This window comes from Aythya marila (genome assembly GCF_965140915.1).
Source record: "Aythya marila genome assembly, chromosome: 14".
Classification (NCBI taxonomy): Eukaryota; Metazoa; Chordata; class Aves; order Anseriformes; family Anatidae; genus Aythya; species Aythya marila.
Window position 1 is genome coordinate 9,942,933 of NC_139055.1, and position 25,073 is coordinate 9,968,005.

The 25,073-nt window shown below is 48.7% G+C and overlaps 1 protein-coding gene and 1 long non-coding RNA gene across 2 annotated transcripts in view; one reads left to right on the forward strand and one right to left on the reverse strand.

Moving 5' to 3' along the window:
* Positions 1 to 25,073, forward strand: part of LOC309883595 — a 213,054-nt gene that overhangs the window by 26,418 nt on the left and 161,563 nt on the right. The window contains exon 2 of the long non-coding RNA XR_014318484.1: positions 13,015 to 13,110. This is a non-coding gene — a long non-coding RNA (uncharacterized lncRNA). The remainder of the gene's footprint in view (positions 1 to 13,014; positions 13,111 to 25,073) is intronic.
* Positions 145 to 11,152, reverse strand: STC2 (stanniocalcin 2). The gene is made up of 4 exons (XM_082771665.1): positions 10,943 to 11,152; positions 8,901 to 9,043; positions 6,234 to 6,445; positions 145 to 2,914 (listed from the first exon to the last, which is right to left on the reverse strand). The coding sequence occupies exons 1-4, from the start codon at positions 11,118 to 11,120 to the stop codon at positions 2,521 to 2,523; spliced, it is 927 nt and encodes a 308-aa protein (XP_082627791.1). The 5' UTR covers positions 11,121 to 11,152; the 3' UTR covers positions 145 to 2,520.

Below are 25,073 nucleotides of genomic sequence, written 5' to 3' on the forward strand. Positions count from 1 at the left end.
CTATAATAAATAGAAATGTTAAATATTTACAATAATAGCATATGTGGAATCAGTAGATGAACACATAAAATCTTCACACACAGAGGAAAAAAAAAGTTATGCCTTATAAAAAAAAATCCCTCCCACCCACAGCTCGCCCACCCACCCAAAAGAAATTGTCATTGACTAGAACAAGGGGAATATACAATTTTCCCCCCTCGGAACAAATGAATACAAAGAAAACTGTATGCATGCTGAGGTGATATGTTGACTGAGACATTCAAGGATATACCTATCGATACGTTTGGTTCCCATAGATGCATCGGACCTCTAAAGAGAGAGGGATCTTAGTTCGATGCACGAACATTATGTCGGTAGCGAGTTGTTTCGTGTTTGTGGTGTTTATTTTTTTTGCTGAAATGCTTGGATTGTCTTTTTGGTTCGAGCTTGTTCTTTACGGTGACATATGTCACCAAGGGGGAGAGGATGCTCACAGGGAACTCCGGGAGGCACACTGGAGATTTCCTTATAGTACCACCAGCAGCCACTTGGTTTTTGGGGCAGAGGTGCTGGCTGTCAGAGCTAGCACGAGCCAGCCTTGGCAAGCCCCTCTGTGACATCCTGGGGGCACCATCCAGTGGACAGCCCTGCTGCAGCTCAACAGGTCGGCCTGGGCTCTGCTCCTTGGGTCACATTGGTCTTTGTATCTACGGTATTTGGCCTGATCCCACATCTTCCCTCTTAAGGTGAATGAAAACATCACAGAATTTAGCTAAAATCAGGAAGAATCAAGGTCATTTCCTTAAAGACCCGGCGATCACACGGAGCTGCACCTCTACAACTCAGCGGTTCTCTCTTGCTTCCTACGTGACTTCTATTAAAAGTAACGCCTAGAAATTCTGCGGGTGGATACATGCATTAAGCCCTGAATATAGCTATTAGGGGCTGTGCTCACTCAGCAGTAGCTAAAATCTGAGTTGGAAATTGTAGCTAAATTCCAACAGCCTCTTCTGTTTGTGCAGCTCCTTCCCACCATGCGACAAGACGTACGTTAGTTCACCGGGTACGTTCTGTCTCTGCCAAACTGCCTTCCTGCCCCCACAGCTTTCCTCCCAAACTTTCTAAATAAGAAGGCTCAGATCTTTGGTGTCATTCCCACTTTCTTAGAAACTCACTTGTCCTCCAGAGGAAGCTGAAGAGCTCACCCTTCTGTCCCCGTGGGTGCTGTCACCTCCATTTCCAGGAACATAGCTGGGGATACAGGATTGCAGGGCTGCAACCTGAGAATTACAATTGCATAGGGGGGAGGAGAGATGCATCCCAACACCTCATTCACACTAAAAACTGCTCAGAGACAATCAATTCTTGGCACTCTTTCTCTCTCTAGTAACTCATTCTGCAGAGACCAGCAGTCATTATCTGCATGACAACGAATAAAGAAGTCGACCCCCTCTCCAGATCTTTGGCATTTTGGTAAACCACAGCTGACAGGCAGGTTCTGGCGGGGCTCCACATCCCAGCAAACCACACCGTGTTACTTCTAAGGAGAGACGTTTCTGATGGGCTTCCAATGAAGCCCTGTGGAAGAACTTAACTGTATGGGGTCCTTCATCATGTGAGCTTACAGCCATCCTTTTGAGCTTGTGCATTAGGGTGGAGGAGCCGTGTCTGGGTGGGCAAGTGTAAGAAGGGAATATGCAGGGGGGGGGTTAGAGGTTTGGGAACATACTCCTGGGGGTCTTCCATACCACGCTCTGTAACTAGGGGAGTTGTGTCAAACTACTTGGTCTGGAAGCTGATTACCTAGGCCTTGGATATGCTGAAGTGACTGGATAAGCAACTGTTAAGTTACACAGTGGTTAAAAAAACCCAAACAAATAAGGGGCACTTGAACTAGGTAGGCAGTATTGCCTGGATGGGAACAATGGCTCAGAAGTTACTCAGCAGACAGCGGTGGAGCTCCAGACTGCATGGTTCCTGTATGAGAGACAGGACAGCTATTTCATTCCAGCATGTCACAGAGAGCCTCCAGCTCCTGCCTTGTCAGCCACAGGCAGAAACCAAATCCCTCTGGAATTCAGCCATCTGTTGTAAGACTGCACCCTAAACCTTCGGAGGTGCTAAGCCACAAGCGGCCGCATGCAATCTGCCAGAGCCCTCGTAACCTCCTCCCCAGCTGAGGGACCAAGATAAACAAACAAACCCCCAAAACAACCCAACGACCCCAAACCAAGATCCTAAATTTCAGCCGATGTCCGTTTCGTTACAAAACAGAGGGGGGAAAAAGAATTTAGTCGGAGACATTTTGCCACGTTTAGCGGCTGCTCAAGTGTCGAGTTTGCTGGATCAATAACCCATTGCCACTGCTCTCCCTTTGCTACTATATACACTGGTGCTGAGGTCCATATATCTTGCAATGCCCTGTGCTTGACCTCTGAATGGGAAATGCTTTGGAATGTCCATAGACGGGAAGATGGACTCGACGGAGGAAGCTTCCAGCGGAGGGGGAGGGTGGGGGTAACGGGGGCTCGGTGCCTTTTTTCACCTCCGGATGTCCGAGAAGTCGGACAGTTCGTCTGCCCGGTCCATGATCCCATGTGCCCCTTTGGGACCGTGGGCCCCAGCTTTCACCCGGGCATGGGCGTTCAGGTGGCCCTTGGTACCTCTCTCTCCCTTGGACGCTCGCGAGCTCTCCCTGGGGTCAGACTCGGAGTGGGCCAGGATGTCCCCGCGGCCAGCAGCGGCTTTGCCAGCTTCAGCCAGCTTCTTCTCGGGGCTCAGGATGGCGTCACCATGCACGGCTGAGGTGCAGAAGCTCAGGATGGAGCAGAGACTCCCCCAGTTCTGTTCGCATTGGGCCTGGACGCTTCTTGTTATTGCCTTTTTCACCTCCTCGCCACAGGTGAGCAGGATATTCACTAGGTCAACATACGGCCTGGAGGTAAAGGAAACAGTGAGAGGCAAGTCAAAAAAAAAGTATTAGGGTTATCTATCAGTTAGCCAGGGTGCTGGCCTCTCTGCCTTACTGTCCCCTTGCCTACAGCACTGTTCAGCAGCATTTGTCCCCCACTACCTGCTTACTTGGGCACCAGGGGGTCAGAAATCTACTACCTTGGGGACCAGTTCTGCTCCTTAAGTTGACTCTGAGATGTGTTATACTCTAATTGGCTGTTTCAGAGTAAGAAAGGCGCACGATAGCATCCTGTGGAGCTGAGTCACTCAAGTGCCAGGGCTGCCTTGATTGTTCACCCAGCGGAGATGCTCTGGGAGAACTGTAATTCCCAGCAGGGGAAGACAGGAGGTCTGCACGCTTGGCAAATGGGGCTGTCAAATGGAACAAGTGCTATCTCACACCTTCTCTCGCTATCTCTTTCCATGCTCCTTTGTCTTTATTAGTCAGCAGACACGACAAAGGAAGCCAGCTCTGGAGCCATCAGCTTGATAAAGCGGCTTGCTATCTCCAGGTGAACACCTGATACTGACATAGACTGGCCACCAGCCTGCAGGAGGCAGGCATTTCTTCTGTTCTGGGAAGAGTGGCAGACAAGTATGAAGTCCTCTGGCTTTTCTCACCACCTTCACCTCTCCCTGGAGCAGCAGGTGTTGGCCTCTGCCACAAGCACAAGATCCTACTGGGACCCGTGATCTAACTGCAGCTAAAACACACGGAAATCCACTTTGGTGGCACCGAATGTTCTCTTCCTTTCCTTACAGAGCTAAGTACAGCCTTCACTATGTACCTTGTCCCAGCAGAACAAGGACTCCAAACAAGCCAAGGCCAAATGCTGCTCCTGCTTCCCACCCAGCGCCGAGAGCCGCCTGCAGCCCCGCAGCACAACGCAGCCTCTGAGCACAGCTCGCCTCCTCTGTCACGGGCACGGAGGACAGCAATTCTAAAATAGCTGTGGTCACAGGTTTTGTGGGTCAATATTGATGTTGTCTATTGACACAAGTGCTCAGCTGTTAGCAGGAGGTGCAGGCAGGCCCAGAAGAACATGCTTAAGGTTTGGATGGTAGGACCCGTGCAAACTGCAAATCAAGACCTGCCCGGGGCTGGCAAGCCTGGGTTCAGCAGTAGGGATGGTCATGGTTGTATGCATGGGGTGGTGGTGGTGCAGCTTCCATCATCCCCTAGCTCTGTGATGGTGGATGAGCCCAGTCTAACAATCTCTTCCCAAGAACTGAGTTGAGGAGATCCAATGGACTGTGATCAGTGTCAGATACTACCCTGATTTTACTCTGCCCAACTGCTTCGCCTCATTTTGAATGACTAATCTTGGAGAGCCACCTATTCCCCGATCTGAAAATATTTCCCATGTTTGGATTGTTTCTGTCATTAAAAAAAAAAAAAAAAAAAAAAAAAAAAGCTATTTGGAATGCACCAGGGAAGGATCTGCCAGGGCCTGTCACCACTTCCACCATGACAAATGGGTCTGACCCACACCCCCACAGCAGCTGACTCCTCAGGAAGAGGCTTCACTGCCCTGATCGTGCTCCTTAATGCGCATCACAAGAAAGCAGCCAGAAGAATGAACCAGAGAACAAGCCTGAAAGCTGCCACTGGCTTCTATGCTCTTAAGTTTTGTCTTAATCATAAAATAGAAGATGGCAGAGAATTGAGCACAATGCATATGAAGTAAAGGGGAAGGAAAAAAACAACACAACAGGGATTGGTTGTTAAAACCAGGCATAATCTGTGCAAAAAATCTTTGGAAGAAAAAGGTTGCTGGTATGACTAAAAAGTGGCTCAGCTGCCAAATATTTCAGGTATTCAAAGTCTGCCAGAGCCCTGCGGATTAATACTGGCCCATTTCTCCTTCGCTGTTTTACTTTCTGCATTTCAGCTGGCCTGACCATAGTACCTGAACTGAGCACAAGGCTGCAAGTCAGCAGACGTGATTTTATTTCCAGCTCTGCCACACTCGCCTATTGATCTCGAACAAGTTACTTAGTTCAAGAATTTCAGAAATGGCCTCTAAATTTAGGGGAGGGGAGGAGGCTGGCTTGCTTCTATTCGGGTAGTCCCACACAGGAGAGCTTAGCTCCAACCCCACAAGATGCTGAAGATGAAGTTTAAGAAGCTCTAAATGAGATCATGTAAAATGTAGGTGCTTAGCTAAATGACCTGTGCCTTCAAACCGAGGCCCCCCCATTTAAGCTCCCCAGAAATAAGCTGCTGCCTTTGGGTATTCCTGTTTTGGCTTGTTTGCAAAATAAGGATAACCCAGCTCCTCATTCTACAGCTTTTGGCTCTCATAGGTAGTTTTCAACATAAAGTAAGGGAATTAGAGCCCAGCTCCTCTGGAGACCAATGAAAATGCAAGGCTAGAAGTCAAAAATAAATGATTCTATGAAAAATTAACATCACAGTTGCTGGGATTTGAGGTTTCTGCGCTAATATCCACTGGGGATAAAAAGGCAAAGGGGCATGGTAGGAAGATGCTCTAAAGTAAGCCTGCTGCCAGGCTGTGGCTCAGCCTCCTTGTTTGGGAGTGGGATGTTCACCTGCAAGAAAAACAGGCTCTGCTTTTTGCATCTGTGCACAAAGAGTTGGTACAAACAGCTTGTGCCTGGCTTGTTGCTGTCATGGAGCAGCTTTGATCAATTCCTGCTAGGACTCACGCCTGCCATTCCTTGGAGGGCGGCTGTGTTCCCATGCAGAGGGATGAGCTGCTCAAAACCTGACTTGTGCCTTCATTTTGCACACCTCCATGTTTTATTAAAAAGCATTTGAGATTAATAAGGAATAAGATGAATGGGAGATTACCTGGGGGACTGCAGCTCCTTCAAGGACAATTAACTAGAAGGCATTTGAAAGTATGTATTTACAAAAGAAATTATCCTGTTGACAACTCTGCAAAGACCATCTTCCCCCTTCTCCTCTAGCTGTCACTTTTAACAAATGGGTCGTGAACAGTGCCTTTGACTACAGAAAGCACAGAGGCTTTGTGAGATGCCTCTCGGAACATCAGACACTAGTGCTGTGTTTGCCTAAGGACCAAGAAGACAGCCAGATCCAAGTTCAACCCATTTCATTTCCTTCCTCAGCCACATCTAGCCCTTTGCGAGCAAGCTTGTCTTCCAAGGCCCCTGCGAAAAAAGCATTACCTTGGTCTTGTACCTGGGAAAACAAGCTGTGCTTAAGGCCTGAAGGAGGTGAAACAGCTTTTGGGCAGATGCACAGCCCATTGGCACCATCATGCTCCTGGAAGGAGCTCCCACGCCTCTGACTGCACTAGCACGGAGGCACTTACTCATGCTGCAGCAGGTCTTTGAAGTGAATCATCTCCACAATGACCTGGACGTTCTCCTTGGCAGCGGAGCAGAGGTCATGCTTCAGGTAGCACTCCCGCTGTAACTGGAACACCATCTCTTTAATGGCTGGGCACTTACGGCTGATGCAGCTGAATTTATGCCTCAAGGCATGAGCCTTACACTTCAGAGCGTCTTTAATGAAGGATTTTCCCTGAGAAGAAAAGAAACGGAGGAGGTCTGTATTTTTGGCCATTAAGCACAGCAGCTGATTTATGCCCAGCTAGCTGCTCCTCTGCGGGACAACGTCAAGGGTTATTAGGCTGCTGGGGAGATCACCTAATGGCTTCTTCTCCCCTCTTCTCTTTGTTTCTCTGCCCTTAAAGATCACGCCAGGTTGTGCTGCCTTGCTGTTCCACTGGAGCTGAACGCACAGGGCTTCCTCAGATATTTTGAGGTTTCCTCTGCCCCAACAGCAGGCTGCCCAAGAGGGAAAAAGGGAAAGAGTAAGCACCTTGAAATAATTCAGTGCTTGAGTTACCGGCTTCCTTTGCCTCTGGGGTGGTAGCACAGCAGATTCCCACAAGGGGTAAGGGCGCACTGCCACGGCTGGGGTCTCCAAGACCACAAGTAGATACCCATTCCTTTGCTCTTTTTTTTTTCTCCATTTAAAAATCAGTTTGTGAACTCCTTCCAGAGCATACATATACATATGCACCATTTCCCAGCTATCAGTTTTTTTGCTACTACCGCTTCCTCAGGCAGAAAGGGACCCAAATCAGCACTGGTAATAATTCTAGTGTCTTGATGCCTGTTTGTTGCAAGAAATTCTCAGTGAAATAAAAAAAATAAATAAACCCAAGAAACTAAAATGCACGTTGCAAGAAAGCTGCTTTGGCAGCATCTCTTTAAAGATCATTTGCAATTCCCTCATTCAGCTGCTTAGAGGGTATCAAAAATCATCCCTACCTTTTCCCTCTTTGCTATCTGACCCCGCAGCCAGCCATAGACAGTGCACGTGTCCCAGCCTGGCAGCTCTGCTCAGCCTCTCTTTACTTTGCTGAGCAATAGGTGCTGCACTGCATCCATCTCTTCATTGTTTCAGATTCTTTTACACAAATGCTTCCAGAAGACCAAATTCCTGTTGTCCTTTATCCAGAACACATGGGCACAGCTCCACAGATGTGGACTAAGATTCACCCAGACCTGTGAGCAGATTTTGTCCCCAAAATGTTTCAATCCAGAAACACTTCTTGCTGATCAAAGAGCTATTTCAGATATCATCCCCTTCTATTCCCTGTACCTGTACCCTACCTGCCCTTCTCTTCAATTCTGAACATGCAGAGCACAGTGGGAAAATTAGGATAAAGAGAAAATCCTTATACAAACCAAACCTTACATCATTTATCAGGTTTCAGAGAGAGAGGAGAGCAGAAAATGGTCAGTGCTAGTCTTGTTATTTAATGCACCCTGAAACAACTGTAGGTAATAGAGATAAGCCCTGAAAAGCCCCATCACAGCAGAGGCTGAAGTCACCTCCAAATTAGAGCTCTGGGGGTTTGGTGCTTGTGCACTGCAAAGGGGACAGCCTGTATGGGAAATGGGCTGGATCTGACTGCAGTACCTGGTGATCCTGTGGAAGAGGCAGCAGGGGCCACACTCAGCCTTCAGGGGCACACCTCCCTCCCAACAGGGCTCACTGCTTTTATCAGCTTTGCTCATTGACAGAACGGTGCAAAAATAAGTGTTTGCTGGAAGCCACTTAGAAATGATGTTGAAGGTTTTCAGATACCCACAGACTTTAGGAGAAACAATTCCAGTTTGATTAGCTAGCCAGACCCTTTGTACATCCTTGAGAATTTAAGCCTAAAACACTTGAAGTGTTTCCTGCTGGGTGGTCCCACCGTCCCTCACGGAAGGGATGGAGTTCTGGAGACAGCTCTACTTTACACCACACTTCCAGCAGTGCCATGTAGCTGGTGCTTTTAGTCAAGTTATTCTGTAAACTGCATGGTCAAGCCAAATGCCGCTGGCCCGGCGTAATGTTCTCTTCCCTCCACACTGAAATGGGAGAGTAGGTTTACAAGACATAATAACAGGATGTCTCAATGATGCGTAAATGGTCTGGGGAGAAAATGAAGGAGACAAACTTAATACCGCATACCGTCGAAGTCATGTATTTTAATGTCAGTGCTCGAACCAAAGGCTCATACGAACGCAGCAGCTTTAGGAGGTTGCCTGTACTGGTTGTGTGCAAGTCTCGAGAACCAAGCTTTAATAAGCACACAGTGGGAAATGTTTCCTGATACATCTACATGAACTTGGGAGCCCAAGCTGCATTTCAGAATGAGTTTTGAACAAACGTGATGTAGAAGCTTAAGTCTTTTAATGTTTCTGAGAACCGTGCTCATCTATGTTACTGTTCTGATTGTTGCCCTGGGTGCAGCAGGAACAAGTCCCCACGTGGAGCTGCAGCTAGGGACAACCTGTCTCCTGGCACAGCTTACACACTGCTGCTGCCTTGGGTCTTGACTCTGGACCCTCTGCTTCAACAGAAAAATTTCTATTGAAGCTGGTCACATGCAAAAGCAGATGTGCTCCTTAGTGGTAACTTTTTTTCTCAGATGTGCAGAAGAGGAGAAAATACATGCTAAGTTTCACTGTGTTACCTGGGCATCAAATTTTCCAGCGTTGTGCAGGAAAGTCATGCAGATCTCATGTAAGCCTCGGATCTCGCAAGAATTGTTTTCAAAGCATTCAAACACGCCGCATCCCACATCGCCAGCATTAACCAGGCAGTGCTGGATTTCAGCTAAAACGAGCATTGATTACAGTTAATTTGAAGAACTGTTCATAGGAGCTGCTGGTGGTGGGTAGGGGGGAAGGGAAAAAGACATTTTGCTAACATCATCAGTTCGAAAGAAAAAACATATGTGACAACGGTTATTGTACCCGCAGCATGCCCACTTTCTGCAGAAATTAGGCCAAAACTTGGGTGTATTATGCTATGAAAGTGATATCCAAGAAGCAAATGCCAAATCCACTACGCTTACGTCAAGCTCTTTCACTTGAGAACTGTCTAATGCTTTCGCATTCCTCAGGAGCAGAGGACAGGCATGATTTTTGCTGTCTGACTTGTACAAAGACCCCATCAAATTCAAGTGCCAAAACGAGAAGCCCATGAGAAGCTGGTCCCAGCCAGCTAGAATTGGTTGTTTCTGGTACTTGGAGCTAGTTTCTGGTGCTCCAGCACAATGCTCTTTGCAGGCTACCGGGTGTCCCCTGTCCCGATGTCGAGGAAGTTAATGGCAAAACTCCCACTGATAAACAAAGTCCTCTGCACCGATTGTTGCATAAAGCTGAGACTCTGTCCTCACCTATGCAGGAATCAATTTGAAATGGGTATTTTTATATACAGCACATAAAAGAGATCCACCGGACCTAGCACACGTGTTTTATTCTGCCCGAACAGATGTTATGTAATGCTGTGAAAAAAAAATGCTGTCTAATACCTACGTACAACCCCTCCTTTCCAAGTTCTAACTCTCACTAAGACAGCTTCTGGTCCTTTAAAAAAAAAAAAAAGGGACATCGTAGCGCTGCCAGAGGGAAGGTGGTTGCTGAAAAAGCCCGGGGATAAAGTTAAACAGGGGCAGCTTTTAGACCAGGACTGAGGATGCTAAGAACGCCTGCGCTCCATGCCCTAGTGGTACCTTTAATTAAAGCTCGCTCTTGGGAGCCAGCCTAATCCCCCTGCGGACCGCAGCACATTTCAGCCGCCCCCCTTTGCCGTGCGGGGCATTTTGCAAGTCTTTGCAGCAACTTTCCCATTTCAGCCCGCTGCAAGGCAGAGGGGCGCAGAGCCGGGATGTTCAGGCTGAGTCCGACGGGGCTCGTGTGACCCCCCTAGGAGGGCAGAGGCTCTCCCCACCACCCCTTCTCCTTCCTACCTGCCCCGGAGGGGGTCCGGGGGGGTCTGTCCCCGGTGCTGGGGCTGCTCCTGCATTGTGTCGGGCACGGGTGGGGAGCTGAGCGAAGCCACACGCACCGGGTGGGGGGTGGGGGGGGAAAAATGGAGCTCTTTGTGGAGCGCTGCAGAAGCGAGGAGCCGGGCTTTTTTTGGGGCCGGGAGCTCAGCTGTAGTGCTTGTGTTGGCATCCGGATGCAAACCCTCGCCGGGATCACATGTCCTGGCTCCGAGCGTGCTGAGAACTGCACAGTGCCGTGATTCACATGTGGCAGTCCCTAATGGGGCATTCGTGCATTCCTGCTCGTGTGTGTGTGTGTGTGTGAGTGTGTGTGTGTGTTTAAACACGTCGCGCAGCAGCGAGAGTGTTAAAAGGGAGAAAAAAAAATAATAATAATAATAAAAGGTGGTGGGGGGGGGGGGAGAAAAGAAGGAGGGGGGGGGGAAGGGAAGCGCCTGGATCCCGCGCTCTCCGTGCACGGCCGGGAAGCGATCCAGCCAAGTGCACGCCTCAGCTCCCTCTTTCTAGGCAGAGACACCGAGGGGAAGGAGAAAGGGCCAGGCGGGGACCCCCCGCATCCCCTCCCGGCTGGAGCAGCTTTTAGACACCCCCCCAAAAAAAAAAAAAAAAAACAAAAAACTTTCTCCGTGCCGGGCCCGGGGGCCACGTGCACGGGGCAGAGCCGGCTGCAGGCTGCCAGCCCCGAGCTTTGCTTCTCCCCCCTTCTCCCTTCCCCTCCGTACCTGTGTTCTGCAGCGACAGCCGCCCCTTCTGCGGCGGGGTCCTGTCGGGCGGCCCCTCCGGAGGGTGCGTGGCTTCAGCACCGGCTGCTGCGGGGCCGGGCAGCACCAACACCACCACCACCACCAGCAGCAGCAGCAATAGCAGGGCCGGGAGGTGCCCGCGGAGCCCCTCGCACATGGTGGCGCCTTGCCGCCCTCCTCCTCCTCCACCTCCTCCTCCTCCTCCTCGCCTCCACCTCCTCCTCCTCCTCCCGGCCCCAGCGCGCTGCCCGCCGCGGCCCCGCGCCCCGCATGTGCCCGGCGCGGCGGCGAGCGCGGAGTGGCGGCTGCGGAGGAGCCCGAGGGTGCCTCAAATATCCCCGCCGAGCCCCGCTGGCGCTCGCATGAGGGAGCCGAGCAGGTGTCGCTCCGCGCCGCGGCCAATGGCAGCCGCCGAGCGCTCCGCCCGCCCGCCGGGGGGCCGGCCCCGGCCCGGCGGCAGGTTGCAGCCTCCCGCCCCTCCACGGCCCCCCCCGGTTCCCCTCAGCCCCCCCCGGCCTCCCTCAGTTTCCCTCAAGCCCCCCCCTCATCCACCTTCAGTCCCCCCCCGATCCCCTCCCGCTGTTGGGAAGGTGCCCCCCTAACCCCCCCCCCTCAAACCCACCCGCAAGGGGTGGTGGTGGCGTTGAGGGATTATTATTTTTATTTATTTTTTAATTTTTTGGGGTTCTTTTTATGAAGGTGACCAAAAGGGACCGAGTTTGGGGACCCGGGGGTGTGTGTATGTGTGGGGGGGTGACTTGGGTTTGTTGGCACCGAAGGGCCGGAGCCAGCCGTCCTGCGGCGCTTGAGGCCTCAGTTGTAAGAGTTTTTTTTAAAAAAAAAAAAAAAAAAAAGGAAAAAAAAATAATAAATGAAGTCCCTCTCCAAAGCGGCTGTTGCACGGAGTTTCTTGGAAATCCTCTCCTCCCTTTTTTCCTGGGATTTTTGTACCCTGCGAGCTCTGCGGGGAACTGGGATAAATCCGGCACCTGGGGGGAGGCCGCTGGGGCACACCTATGGGGTGCCGCCTGTCCCGGCACCCCATGTCCCCGACACCCCATGTCCCTGGCACCCCATGTCCCCGACACCCTACACACGAGGGGGGATGACACATCTCCCCTGCAGCCTCCCCCTGCTGCATCCCCTCGGCCTCCCTGAGCTGCTGCCTTGGGAGCCGGGGCTGGGGGAGCAGGGAAATATGGAGCAGGTGATGGGAAGCGTCCCGCTTTCGGGACGGCGGCGTGCAGGCCTCCCCTCGCCCCACTGTAAGGCTCATCAGATGTTTCATCAGACCCCGCAGGCCCCAAGCGGCTCCCACTTCCCCCAGCAGCCCCCCCCCCAGCCCCTCGGTGCTGTCAGGGCGCGAAGGGCCGGGGGTCCTGCCGAAGGGGGGGGGTCGCAGCCAGGAATGTCTCCAGCTGCCGCTGCCGCTGCCGCCGCTTCCTCACAGCTGTCAAAATGCACTTGAGGAAATCCACTCACACCTCCCCGAGCAAGGGTCTCCTTGGCGGGACGTGACACCGCGCCGCAGGACCATGGCTGAGCACCAGCAGGCACGTTTCGACCCCCCCCAGCCTCCTCCTGGCAGCCCCCAAAGCATCCCCCCCCCCGCCCTCCGCCAGCACCACCAGCCCGGGCCTTGGCTGGTTGTGGCTGGGAGGTTTTTTAGCTGGGTCTGAGCTGCACGGAGTTTGTTTACCCCTCTTTAGGGTCTGGCTTCTAAACATCTTTTTGAGGCTGAAATGACGAAGAGGCGTGCCAAGCGCGCGTGGAAATTCCCTGTTATCAATACGCGACGCGCAGCTCTCCGGGGAGCTGGCTGTGCCCATGCCCCTGGGACAGGCTCTGCCCTTTTTGTCAGGGCTGTTAATGGAATAGAGAGGGGTTTTGTTTGCTTGTTTGTTTGTTTGTTTTCATTTCTACCTCGCCCGAGTGCCTCTTGGCCCTTCTTTTGTCCTTGCTCTCTTGCTGTTTGTACTGCTGAAGAATTTTGCTCCTTAATTGCCTTTGCTAGGTCCAACTAACTGGGCTTTAACAATTCTCATCTCCAGCTTTCGAAGACCAGGGGCTGAATGAACTCAGGAGCAGCACAGATGGAGTACAGGCAGGAGGATTCGAGGGACAGCAGCTTCTCTCTGCCAGGGGAGGTAACAGCCAATGTCACTGTTCCTACCCGGAAAGTTTGTATTATATAAGATACCACATATTTTTACTTTTTTTCCTCATGCCTCACAAATTGTGCTCTCTTCTGTCTTCTCACTGATGTGTTAGGTCTGATGCCCTCTTGCAGCCATCCCCCGCAAATCCTTTCTCCCCTTTTTAAAGATACAGTTTTGGATGGGCTTTGCCCTTTTGACTTGAAGGAATTCCACACATCCTCCATCCACCAGACCCTGAGTTCCTCCCTCTGGTTGCCTTCTCTAGTCAGGGCTCGTCATTTCTCAAAGCGTGTCCTTTGAACCAAGCAGCCCCGCTGCCTGTAGCGCGTCTTGTCCTCCCCTTCAGCCCACGTTGTATTAATTGCTCCATCCAAGGTTATTTTCACATCTCTCCTCCTTACCAAAACCGTGCCTAAAATAGCACCCCCTCGTGTCACTATTTGGTGCAGAAATCTGCCGGCTGTCAGCAAGTTGAGCGTTTCCCATCTCTTTCTGCTCAGCAGACGTTGCTGCTCGGCGGGTGGCACTGGGAGCTGTGCGATTTCTCCCTGCCTTTCTCTCCCGAGGTCACCCCTTGGGGTGCTCCTGAGGTTAGAGGATCTGTTCCCAGCCGGCCCTTCCTTAGCAAGGCGAGGTGCTGTGAGTGCATTTTAAAAGCGAGAGCTGTCAGAAAATTTGCGCGTGCGACACAATTCATGCTCCAGCAATTTTGTCATCTTCTGGAGAGCAGTGCGACTCGCTCTCTGGCAGCACGATCGACTGCCAGTAGGAGTGCCAGATAATTTTATAGGATAGTTATCAATCCCAGCGACGTCAGGGCTGGTTTCCAGGACGCTTGGGATGCCCAGATCCTGAGGCACCAAGGCACCGAGCCTGCAGATTTGCACCAGCAGCAGGAAGCTTGTGTGGATGCAGGCATCTGACTGCGGAGCGGTGTCCGGTTGCGAGGCGTTCGATGACGTTTGAGGAGTGACACTTCAGAGAGGATGGCCAGGCATTCCAGCAGTTTTGAACGCCCGTTCGCTTTTGGAAATACACTTTTGAGTTCCCTTTGACTAACGCATGTGGGCATTGCTTTATAACAGCATTTCATGCTTTGATCGAAACATGATGTGACCGAGCACAAGCATTTTGCAACTACCTTTAAATGGGAAGCATTTAATTGTTTGGGGTTTTTAGGGAGAAGAGGTGCTTTCATGATTATTATCAGGGCTGTGTCCCTGCAAGGCCTTCTCAGACCGGTGAAGGTTGAGAAATGCTGTGTGAGAGGCCCTGGCACACGGGGAGAGAGTGAGCACACCCTGTTACGAAGGACGGAGAGGCCGATGACTTAAAAAGGGAAGAGGATGCTGTGGGGAAGGTGTGCCGAGGTCTGGATTCTGGGATTTTATCTGTGACTAAAAGCATTTCACAGTAGAGTTAGAGTAAGCTGTGCTGTGCAGCCCAAGCAGCGCAGCGTGATTTCATCAGACTTGAGAAAATAAGCAAGACAGGGAAATTTATTGTTGCCTCTTCTCCTGGGTAATTTCCCCACCTCGGGGCTTAGCGCAAGGTGCTGACTTGCAAATGACACATCATTACGAAGCCAGCCCAGAGCTGCAAAGCATCGCTGGGAAAGTGGTCGGGAAAGCGGAGGAAGCTGCCTTTTGGACCTCGTTCATCCTGGTGCGGGACCTGCTCTGGGAATGTGTTGATTTAATTCCCACAAGCTGGTTCTCGGATGGTGCGAATAAAGCTGCTGACAGTGACTGAAACGGGATTTGACACTGGAGAACCTGTTAGGCTCAGTAAACGTAGGCCTGTTGGGAAGCTTCAAAGGGTTGTATTTTAAGCCACTTTCCCTCCATCTATCACTGATTTAGTATTTTTGAATCTCTGGCAACTGGAGTTTTTATGATGAATGAGCAGAAGTTGACAATAAAGCCACAGAAAATGAAATGCAAGAAAAATCGAGAGCTAAGCATATTAAAAAGTATACAGACTTGTTTTCCCGTTTGTTTGTGTAAAAATCGAGTATTTGAGAAATGGTCTCAGTGAGTTACGCAGCAGGTTTGAAGATGGTCTGGCTTCTTTGATAAAATATGAACTATTTGAAAGATTTATAAGGGTCAGAAATCCTGCCGAACGTTTTAGTATTTAGAGCAGCAGGAAACCACTCTGCGATATTTTTAAAACAGGTATTTACTCAAGTAATTGGTTACTTTTTATGTGGAATAAGAAAACCTGGTGTAGCTATATTGGACTTGACATAAAAGAGAGGTATGTAATTTGTGAGCAAAACAGGGTGGAATGTACACATTGTACCTGGGGAGGTATTTCGAGAAAGACAACTCCTTGAGACAAAAAGCCAAAACAACAGACAAGCTAGGTTGCATGCCAGGATTGTTTATTCCTTAGTTAATCAGCTGTGTAATAGGTGTCCAGAAACAATCCCTTCTGCCCAGGTAGTTTAAGTTTCAACCTTTGCAAGCTTTGTGGCCTTCATAACATGGATTACATGGAAGCTGGACGAAAAACACGTTTCTGAGAACATTTTGATTCAAATAATAATAATAAAAAAAAAGTGGCAATGTTGGTGCCAACAATTTACTACAGAATATACGAACCAGATGCTGTTAAACTATAATTCCAAACAATTTGCCAGAATTATGTATTTACTTTATTCTTCAAGTCAAACTAAAGATATGCATGTTTTTTATTACTTGTGGATATAAACAAAAATGTGATGTGATTACAGCTAATATGAGGCAGATAATGCCAAACAGTCGTGATTTCTGTGACTACTGCACTAGCTCAAGAAAAATGGGAGCTCTGTTGGTAATTATGTGCGAAAGGGTCATCAAAATGTGGCTGCTCAGACTGACGCGTATCAGGCTGCAGGCTGCTTAGTCACCAGATAAAGAGCATTGGCCAAAAGCATCTATTTCTCCCCTTTTCTCACAGTAGCACTTTTTTTTTTTTCCTTTCCTTTCCTTTTTTTTTTTTTTTTTTTTTTTCTTTCTTAAGAGAATGGGGAAGAGATCTGTAAGGCATGCTGAGTTACTTATGTTCTTAAGTAATATAATACAGGGAAGGGATTCTTGTTATGTGATTCTTGTAGGCAATCTCGGACTTGCCAGTTCTTACCCAGCTGAGCTGCTTTGTGATGGTTAAAGAGACAGACATTGACGTCAGGACTGCCATCTTGAAAGGACAGAGTGAGTTCTAGGAAGAGTTTTTATGCCATTACATGTCATTCAGGTTATAAAGGGTTCTAGCTGGCACTCCCACAAGCTGAAACAGTCTTTACCTACTGTCAAGAGGCTCTCAGAAAACCTCAAATAATTTCCTCCAGTGAAGTGGCTACCTCAGTCATCTGTGGCTTGACGCAAAGAAGTGCTGAACATCCTGTAACACCCATCTTCTCAGGTCGGACTCCAAGTCGGCTGGGAGGAAAATACACCAGAAACTAGAGAAAACAGTTTCGAGAAGAAGCTTGGATTCAGAGAATTGCTTGGTGAAGTCACCAAAACCGAATTCCCCTGTGTGTTACAAAGAAAAGAAGAGTCTGCAAAAGATTTGTCACGGAGTCCTCGGTCTCATCCACACAACGGGCTGCTGGGACACAGCGAGCTGTCTCCTTACAGAGTGCTGCAGTGTCAGATCCTGCTCAGAAAAGCATGGAAACTCATCACGTCTTTTCTGCAGAAATCATGTTTAAGTTTGAGGAAAACAACTTCTTTTTTTTTACTTAAATAAAACAAGAAGAGTTCTCTGGGTCCCCATCAAAAGACCACCCGTTATATGAAGAGCATCTTGGTTTTACATCCGTTAAGGTTAACGTGCTTCACTGTGGGCAGGATCAAAACCTAGAGCTGAACCTCCACCTGCAGTACAAGATTTTGCAGCTTTGACCCCACCAAGCCCTGAAGCAATAGCTATAGGAGAGAAGAATTAGCACTGCAATATTAATGCCAAAGCCTAGCGCAAAGACTTACTGAAGTGTCACGGCTGATGTATCTACCAGACACACCCAAATTATGTGTGCTTATGATGCAGTTATATGAGGCAGAAGTTAAAGGTGAGGGAGATTTGCTCATCCCAGGGTGTCCTTCTCCTTGGCAGTGCCAGATTCTTCCTATTTTTTGGTTCCTTGGGCTTTTTCCACACAACAAAGACCCAGCTTCATCAGTGGCGTTTCCACATTTTTCACTGGATTGAGTGTCCTGATACAGTTTTTCTTGCCCCTTTTCTTCCATTCACCTTCCTGACCCTGCTAACACCTTACATCCTGAAGGAGCCACAAGTGAGAGTGCTGGGAAACATTCGAACAGCACCGCGTAGTTGCAATCGAAGTGGACATTGACCACATTTTTTTTTCCTCTGGAAAAAAAAAACTGTCTTGGCACTCCTGTCCTTCCAACTCATCCTACCCCTACCAACTCGCAGCCAGGCCAAAAAAAATAAAGTAAAATGCTGCTGTCCATCGTGTTAGGACTATCAGAAACTCAGGTCAGGTAACGGGACTATAATTCCATGGGGCTCGCCAAGAAGGAAACATGCCAGTGTAATTATAGTGGTAATTATAGCACCGTAGTCACCGCCCACAAAGTACGACTCTCTGCAGAGCACAATGATTCCAGAATCAGAGTCCAAACAATATAATGCTCGTGAATTTCCCGACCCGCCAATCCTGGCTCTCGCTCTGATTGACCTCAGATTGAAAGCGAATCCGCCTCTGCCGTGAATGGCCGTGCGGCTGCCAGCAAACACAAGCTGAATGGAGGCTTCGCCTGCCTCCCCTCAGCTTTTTCTCCGCTGATTCCCTTCAGCCAGCAGCTGATGCTGAAGCTAAGGGCCGGTTTTTGTTTTTGTGCTGGACCTGACAAATTGAATTCAATTCTGCAGAGCGAGTGAGCATACACGGGGCAAAAACGCATGTCCTCAGTCCTACCTTGGGCTCCCAATGGCTTTGCATAACCCCATTTCTCCTTGTACATGTAGGGGGTCTTCCCCCAGCCTGGGGACTTCCTAGCACAGTTCAGAGAAGAACTAAACCGTATCTTGTTAGCCATTCCTGTGGCCCAACAACCTCTCATTTCATTCTTAAGGGATCTGACACACAGCACACAGACTGTAAACCCAGTCGGTGTTGAGTGTGATGGTCCATTTGGGACTACCCAACACGTTTTCTTCCCGTCAAATAAAAACTAATAACTACGTTGGATTGAAATTCACATTACAATAAGTAATTACATACGGTTCAGTGAATAATTATTTGTCAAATGTGGGCAGCCATGTCTAAAACCACTCCCCAAATGTTATCAGTTCTGTGCAGGACTTGCTGACAGCCCCCAGTAAAGCCAGGGCTCCCTGCAGCGGGCAGTCACGGTGCTGGTGGCTCTCAGAAGAGCAGCTACCGAAATGGGAGCGGGCGACTTTCAAAGCACAAGGGAAAGCCCTGCTGTGCCATGGGGTCTGCTGCTTCCACTGGGACCACTGAGATGCAGGGAACCTGTCTGAGGCCAGCCTTTCGCAGGGCTGATGCTAGCATTGATCTTTGAAGCATCTTAAATTATTACTTCCCACAAATAACTTGCAGTTTGCTACCACGACACGCATGTTGCCTGCATCTTCCGTATCTGTGTTTATTCTGAGCATCGTTAAATGAGTTTTTATTGTGATTAATTAGGGTTAGATTCTGCTTTCTCTGGATACCTTTTACTTTGCTGGGCTGTGGTGGCAGGAGCTCTGTGCTGTTGTTTATCCATCACCGTGTGCTCGCTCCGGGTACATCGTGCCCCGTGTATCCACAAGCACGCACGCCTGCTTCCAGTGGGATCCCACACCAGCGGAAACACGTTCTTCAAAGAGATAGCTAATTACTGAAGACTTTGTCTAAAGTTATAACAGGACCAATAGACTCTTTGAACCGGTTTAGTATTCATAATAATACATGGTTCGGAGCTGAATAAAAGGCTATAATTCTTTTGAGGGGTTCCACTGACATAATCAACCACGAGAGCTCAGCTAGTCAGCAGAAAGCAAAGACTGGATTATAGCTGGGCTCATCGGCGTGGTACCCTACGCGGCGGTTTCTCGTGTCTGCAGAGGAATTATTTCAGAAGGTTTTTAATTCGTATTTGAAATTACTTTAAATCTATACGCCAAAATAGAGGAACTGCTGGATGTTGTTTTCCGTAAGAAAACCCTGAGAGATAATATTTGCTTTCTTCTCTACTTTAGTGTAATCAGATTTTATTCTGGACACGTGTCCGTGAATGGGATTCAGTCCTTTCGCCCATCCAACCCCAAATAAGCCATGGTGCCGCAGAACAACAGCAGCTGCAGGTCCGGCTGGTGCATGGATGCCCCTCAGCGCTGCCCTTCAGGTGGCTCTTCTCCCACCTGCTTAGCAGTTTTGCTGCTCTACGGATGAAGTCTGGAACCTATCATTATTTAAATGCATTCTGTACATATACTGGGCGGGTCCTTTTCTGTGGCTGTTTGAGCTACACCCGTTTTCATAGCCAGTAGAGGGTCCCATGTGCCAAATATGCTTTGACTTTAGGTTGATGTCATATTGCATTTGTAAGTAGTTAGAGACCATGTCAAAATAGAGATGTGTTTATATAAATATTTATATATTTTTTTTGATCGCCTCAGGAAACCAACTCAATGACTGAGGAAATAAATAGGCATGGAAAAAATCATAAGGGTATTGTTTATGAGCAGATTATAGTCAGATGATAATAACAAGCAGAATGAATAAATTGGAGAGACAGAACTGACATGATGGATACTAGCTTTAATACCATGTACTAAGCTTTCAGTACATCTTGTTTTAGGATTCATATTTCTTGAAAATCCACAGGAAATAAATTGGACTCTGGGTAAATGGCTCAGCCAGAGCTGACTGGAGGCTGGAATGTGCAGAATGAGACCACAAACAGCATGTCCATGGTCTTCTGCTGTCTCCCAGGACTCCTCTTTTCTCTGCCTTTTCAAATCCCTGTGTTCAGTCAAGTTTGTGTTCGGATAATTTATGCACGCGGGAGGAGGTAAACGCTGTCTGCTCCTTTGTGTCTTCCTCCACCAGCGGCTTTGCAGGGCTCCCTGAGAGCATCTGCTGGGGCTCCTCGGTGCATTTAACGTCCCCAGCTGGCAGGTGGGGGCTGGTCCTCCCCAGCCCCTGTGACACACGGGGTGTTTTGTCCCCGGTGGGAAGGACACAGGCTGCCTCTGGCTGGAACACGGGGTGGCCGTGGAGCAGCCCCCGCTCCTGGGGAGCAGAGCACTAGCAGCCTGGAGGAGGGCACAGCTCCCAGTGCCATGTGCTGGTGGCACAGCTCTTTGTCAACCTGTCTCACCCTCGGGCTGAGGAATACGATGGAGAACGGGCACAGCAGCGTTAACGCTGAGTGCCTCTAGCTGCCAGAGTCTTTTTGGGAAACTGTTTGCTGGGCACAGTTTAGAACAGACTCGAGACTGGTATAAATTGCGCTGAGGTCAGCCTCGGCTTGGATGGCACTAGGATTAGATTGCCAGAAGGTTTTTCAATAATAACAGCAACCATCCTAACTAGTGACACAGTAATACTCATTTATATGATTTATGGGAACACTGTACGTAATGATTCCAGCATATACAAGCAGGACTGAACTTCTTTTTAGCCTCCTGAATAGAGGCAGCCGTGTAATGCACACAGGAGCTTAGTGCTCGTAGGAATATCCAGCACTGCCTGTGGCTGGAGGAGCTGTTTACATCCATCATTTCTACTGGCCCCATTAGGAGCTTTCGAAAACAGTAAGGAAATTTCACCGGTCTTGAAACCAGGAGACCGGGTAGCCTCCTATCTGCTTTATGTTTCCATGTGTAGCACATCAGGCACAGGGATGTTGTTTGTATTTGGGTCTCGATTATCAGTGAGCATAGAGCTCGTATTGTCTTGGCTGGGCCCCTCATTGTGGGCAGACTGTCTGACTGCAGTGGGTTGAGTCCTGAGATCATACCAGCAATTCTTCCTCCACAGCCAGTCTCCCATTATAGGCTGTTGGAACACACTGGGGTATTTCCAAATTCTTTTCTGCATCTGTCTGGGAGGGTTACGGAGTTCCCTCAGCATTTGCCTTTCTTTCAATGAACGTGTGTGGCAGTCTTGATGTACCGAACAGGCCAAAATCTTGGGTTTTGCGCTTGAAAAAAAAAATAAAAAAATGCTGTTCAGCTCCTTCATTGCTGGGTAAGATTCGTTAGGTACAGAAGCCACAGTGTACCCACAGCAGAGCGCTCCTTGCACAGTGCAATCCAGGGCAGCCTTGGAGATGCAGGGGGAAACATGGCTATATATACTGTGTGTGTATACATTCCTCACCGTGTGCCTGGAAAGCAACATTCAGTACAGATGTCCTCAGCTGGCTACGGAACAGTGAGAACAGACTCACACTGGCCTTGTGACAGTGTTATGCAAGATCGAGTGCGGGAGCCTGACGTGTATTTTGTGCATCTACGGCCCGAACAAAAGCAACTCCGGAGGCTCAACGCAGCTGAGCTCGTGCGTATTAGCCACCCTGCAAGAAATGAGGGGAAAAGAGGAAATGTATCCCATCCCAGGGAACTCCAGACTTACTCCTGGTCTTGACATAGAGCATCTTGGCATTATAATGTCCCTCGCTCATTGCCCCTGCTAGGTATTTCGTGTGGGACGTGTTTATGAGGTGGTGTGTGGCTGCTGAAAACTAGCAGGGCTCCTGTATCTGCGCGGGATCCTGCATCTGCATGGACCCAGCAGCAAGCAAGTGAAGAAGATGGATGCTGTGAAGGGGGGAAATGCTGCAGTGACACAGGGAATAGCAGCACAGAAAGGAAAAAAAAAAATAAATATGTATACAGATATGCTGCTTGCTGATTAGAGCTTCAGGGACTCACCAGTAACCACGGGCTCCTGGTTAGCAGTGAAATACTGATTTTGCTCTCAAAAACTGTATAAATTCCTCAAGTGGTACAATCACTGCCTACCAAGTACCTCAACTGGTTCAAATGTAGATCAACATCATCTTCAAGGTGTTTTAGGGGAGATGAGATGGATTAATGATTGGACATCAGCTTGGTTTGGGATTTTTTTTTGGTAATTTTGTCTAAAATGCATTGAGTATTCCCCTTTTTCCAGTCAAAATCTCAATTAATTAGCTGACATAATAGTTCTGTGCCTATTTTGTGAAGTTTTGAGCAAATCTGTATGATTTCCTGAAGCCTACTAACAGCTGCATCACTTTAGTGTGCCAAAGCGTCTCCTAAAATAATCAGATGATTAAATGTCCCACCAGGAGGATATGATTTCTCTCGAATTGATGTCTGCTCCCTGCAAATTTAAACTTTATCCCATTAAAATGATTAGGAGTTCCTTACTCTCCTACCAAATATTCCCTCCGTGTTTTAGGGATCCAAATGACATAATCTAAGTGAAGATATTTTCATTTCTCACATCTTGGGTTAGGTCGTGTATCATTCCCTGCCATCTATCTTGAACATTTATGGGTTTTAATGACATTCAGCAGGCTGGGGTACCTGGGCACTGCTGATGGTGTTGGAGGCACCATATCTAAACTATGAATGTATTGCTCTCTTGGTTGGAATTCCTTTCTGGTTGTCTGCTATATGGGGATAATGGTAGATTTGTCTGCAAATGAAAGCTTCAATAGCCAATGCATTGACCAAGTCTCTTTTGGCATTTCTTACTGCTGCTGTTGAGTCTGCTGAGGGCAATTTAGGCAGATGCCCCTGGCTGTGCTCCAGGATGTGACTTTGTCTCTCTCTCATTGCCATCTGATCAGCGCTGTAATGATGGAGCTCTTGGAGAGCTCCCTCTGGTTTAAAAGTGCCGGCTGAAGGGCAAGGGTCCTCTCTTCTTCCTCCCTGGAGAGCAGGCTCGTGTTTCTTCTTATCACATTCTTTCCTCCTGTCACGTCTGCCAGCCTTTAATTCACCGAGCTGTTTCGGAGCCAACCTCCTCTCTTGTGACACCAGGTACAATGACCTCTGTCCCGGCGATGTGATTTTCCACCAGGCACACCTGCTGCTCACTCGTGTCATTCTGCAGAATTTGGGCTTTGCTCAGTGCAGACTGGTCCAGCTCGGGACAGCTGCTTCCCACCAGCTCGTAGAAATGGGGAATCCTTTGGGACGTCACCGCATCACAAGCTGATTTCACCACAGTTTTTCTCAGAGGCTGCACGGGGAGCACTTCATCTCTGTCACCCTGGAGGAATGGCTGGGGAAGTGTGATTTGCCCCCCGAGGCAGCACTTCTTCTACTCCCATCCACTGGATGTGTCTGAAAAATGTCCAGGAGAAAATATATTAGCACAGTTAACAGATGGATGAACTCACTCCAAAACAGCACCTTATGGAGTTAATTCGGCTACATTTCACAGGTAGCACAACACGTAGCTGAAGCGGAGGTCCCTCAAAGCCCAGCAGCACCAGAGATAGCGATCATTTCATCAGAAATCCACTCAAGTTATAAATGTGAACTTCTCTAAGAGCTGGGTTTCTCGTGTAGTCTGATGGAGCTGATAATTACAGCTTATTTAATTTTTGCAGTTTCCATGGGCTTCAGCAGCGCCCGTTTTCCATGGCTCAGAAATGTTTCTGGCTTTCAGGCTGTCAGCGTCATACCTTCACCGGCAGCTGTGTGGCCAGTGTTTTACATGGGCCTTGGGAAGGGAGGCTGATGGTGACTCTGCTGCTTCAGCAACTTCTTTTTTTCCCTGATGTGGTTTCCCTACACTTGGGCAATCCTGTCACTGGCGACCTTTGCCTCTATTCTGCCTAAAAATTCATCTAGCCTCAAACCCACGTGGGAAACAGACGGTCTCCTCCGAGCCGTGGGACACCTACCACAAGCTCGCACTTGGGCCACCTCCAGTTTTTAGCCAGTTCACTAACGATCCTTTTCTGAAGGGCTTCATTCTGTACAGATGATAGGACTGGAAATTACTTACAGATGGGAATTAACAGCTGGTGCCTTAACAAGATCCCTATTTCTGCTTCCCTGGGGGAGTCTGTCTAATTTAGGCTCATTCAGTACCTTCTTTTTCTTCATCAGTGCAGATTTGGAAGTTCCTTCATTCGGTTGTTTATGACCTGACTTTTCACTAGAGCTATTTTATGGAGCCCTTGTGAGAACAAGCATCTTTTCACATCACGAGTTCTGCATTCAGCTCAGTACAAGCTGCCTTGCAAATCCTTCTCCTGGCTGAAGTGCTCCATCAGGCCCTACCACAGCAGTCTCCTCGTTGCCCATGATGTCCCAGGTTCAGCTCCTGCCTCCGTCTGGTATTTCAAAAGGTTCTTGTCATAAGCTATCTGCAAAACTGGAGCAGGGAACAATAATAAAAAAAATATAACAGCTATTGGTACAGGCTTAAGGACTAAAATCCATCATAAATACTGCAGTGGCTTCTCAGCAGCCCTCCAGCCTGCACAGAGGAGCAGCCTGATGTGCTCTTGCACTCTCCAGTCCATCTGCACCCTTCTGCATCTCTTCAGCCATCAAGTCACTCCTTCCCAGCTGGAAGACCTTGCCGGCTGTGCTAGTTCTCACTTGTGAACTTGCTTACAGAGATTTCACAATCCCAGCAGGCAGGACTTTAATCTTAGCCCCTGCTTCAAGTGCAGGCTGAAATCCTGAGCTTGACCCTTTTGGAGAAGTAATTTCTTTCCCTCTACAGGCGCACCACAGTGACTGTGCATTCTCCGTTTCCCCAAGTAAACCAGGCAGTCTTCTATGACTTTCAGCTAAAAGATTCATAGTGTTCTTTGCAGGGAAATTAAAAAGAAAAAAGTCCTTCACAACATATTTCCACCTTATTGAAAGATCTTATTTTTGCACTAATTTAAATTTTAGGGTTAAGGCTATGATGTTGGGCAAAGTTTGATAATGGGTGCAGATGTTATATGGGTGACCCTGAC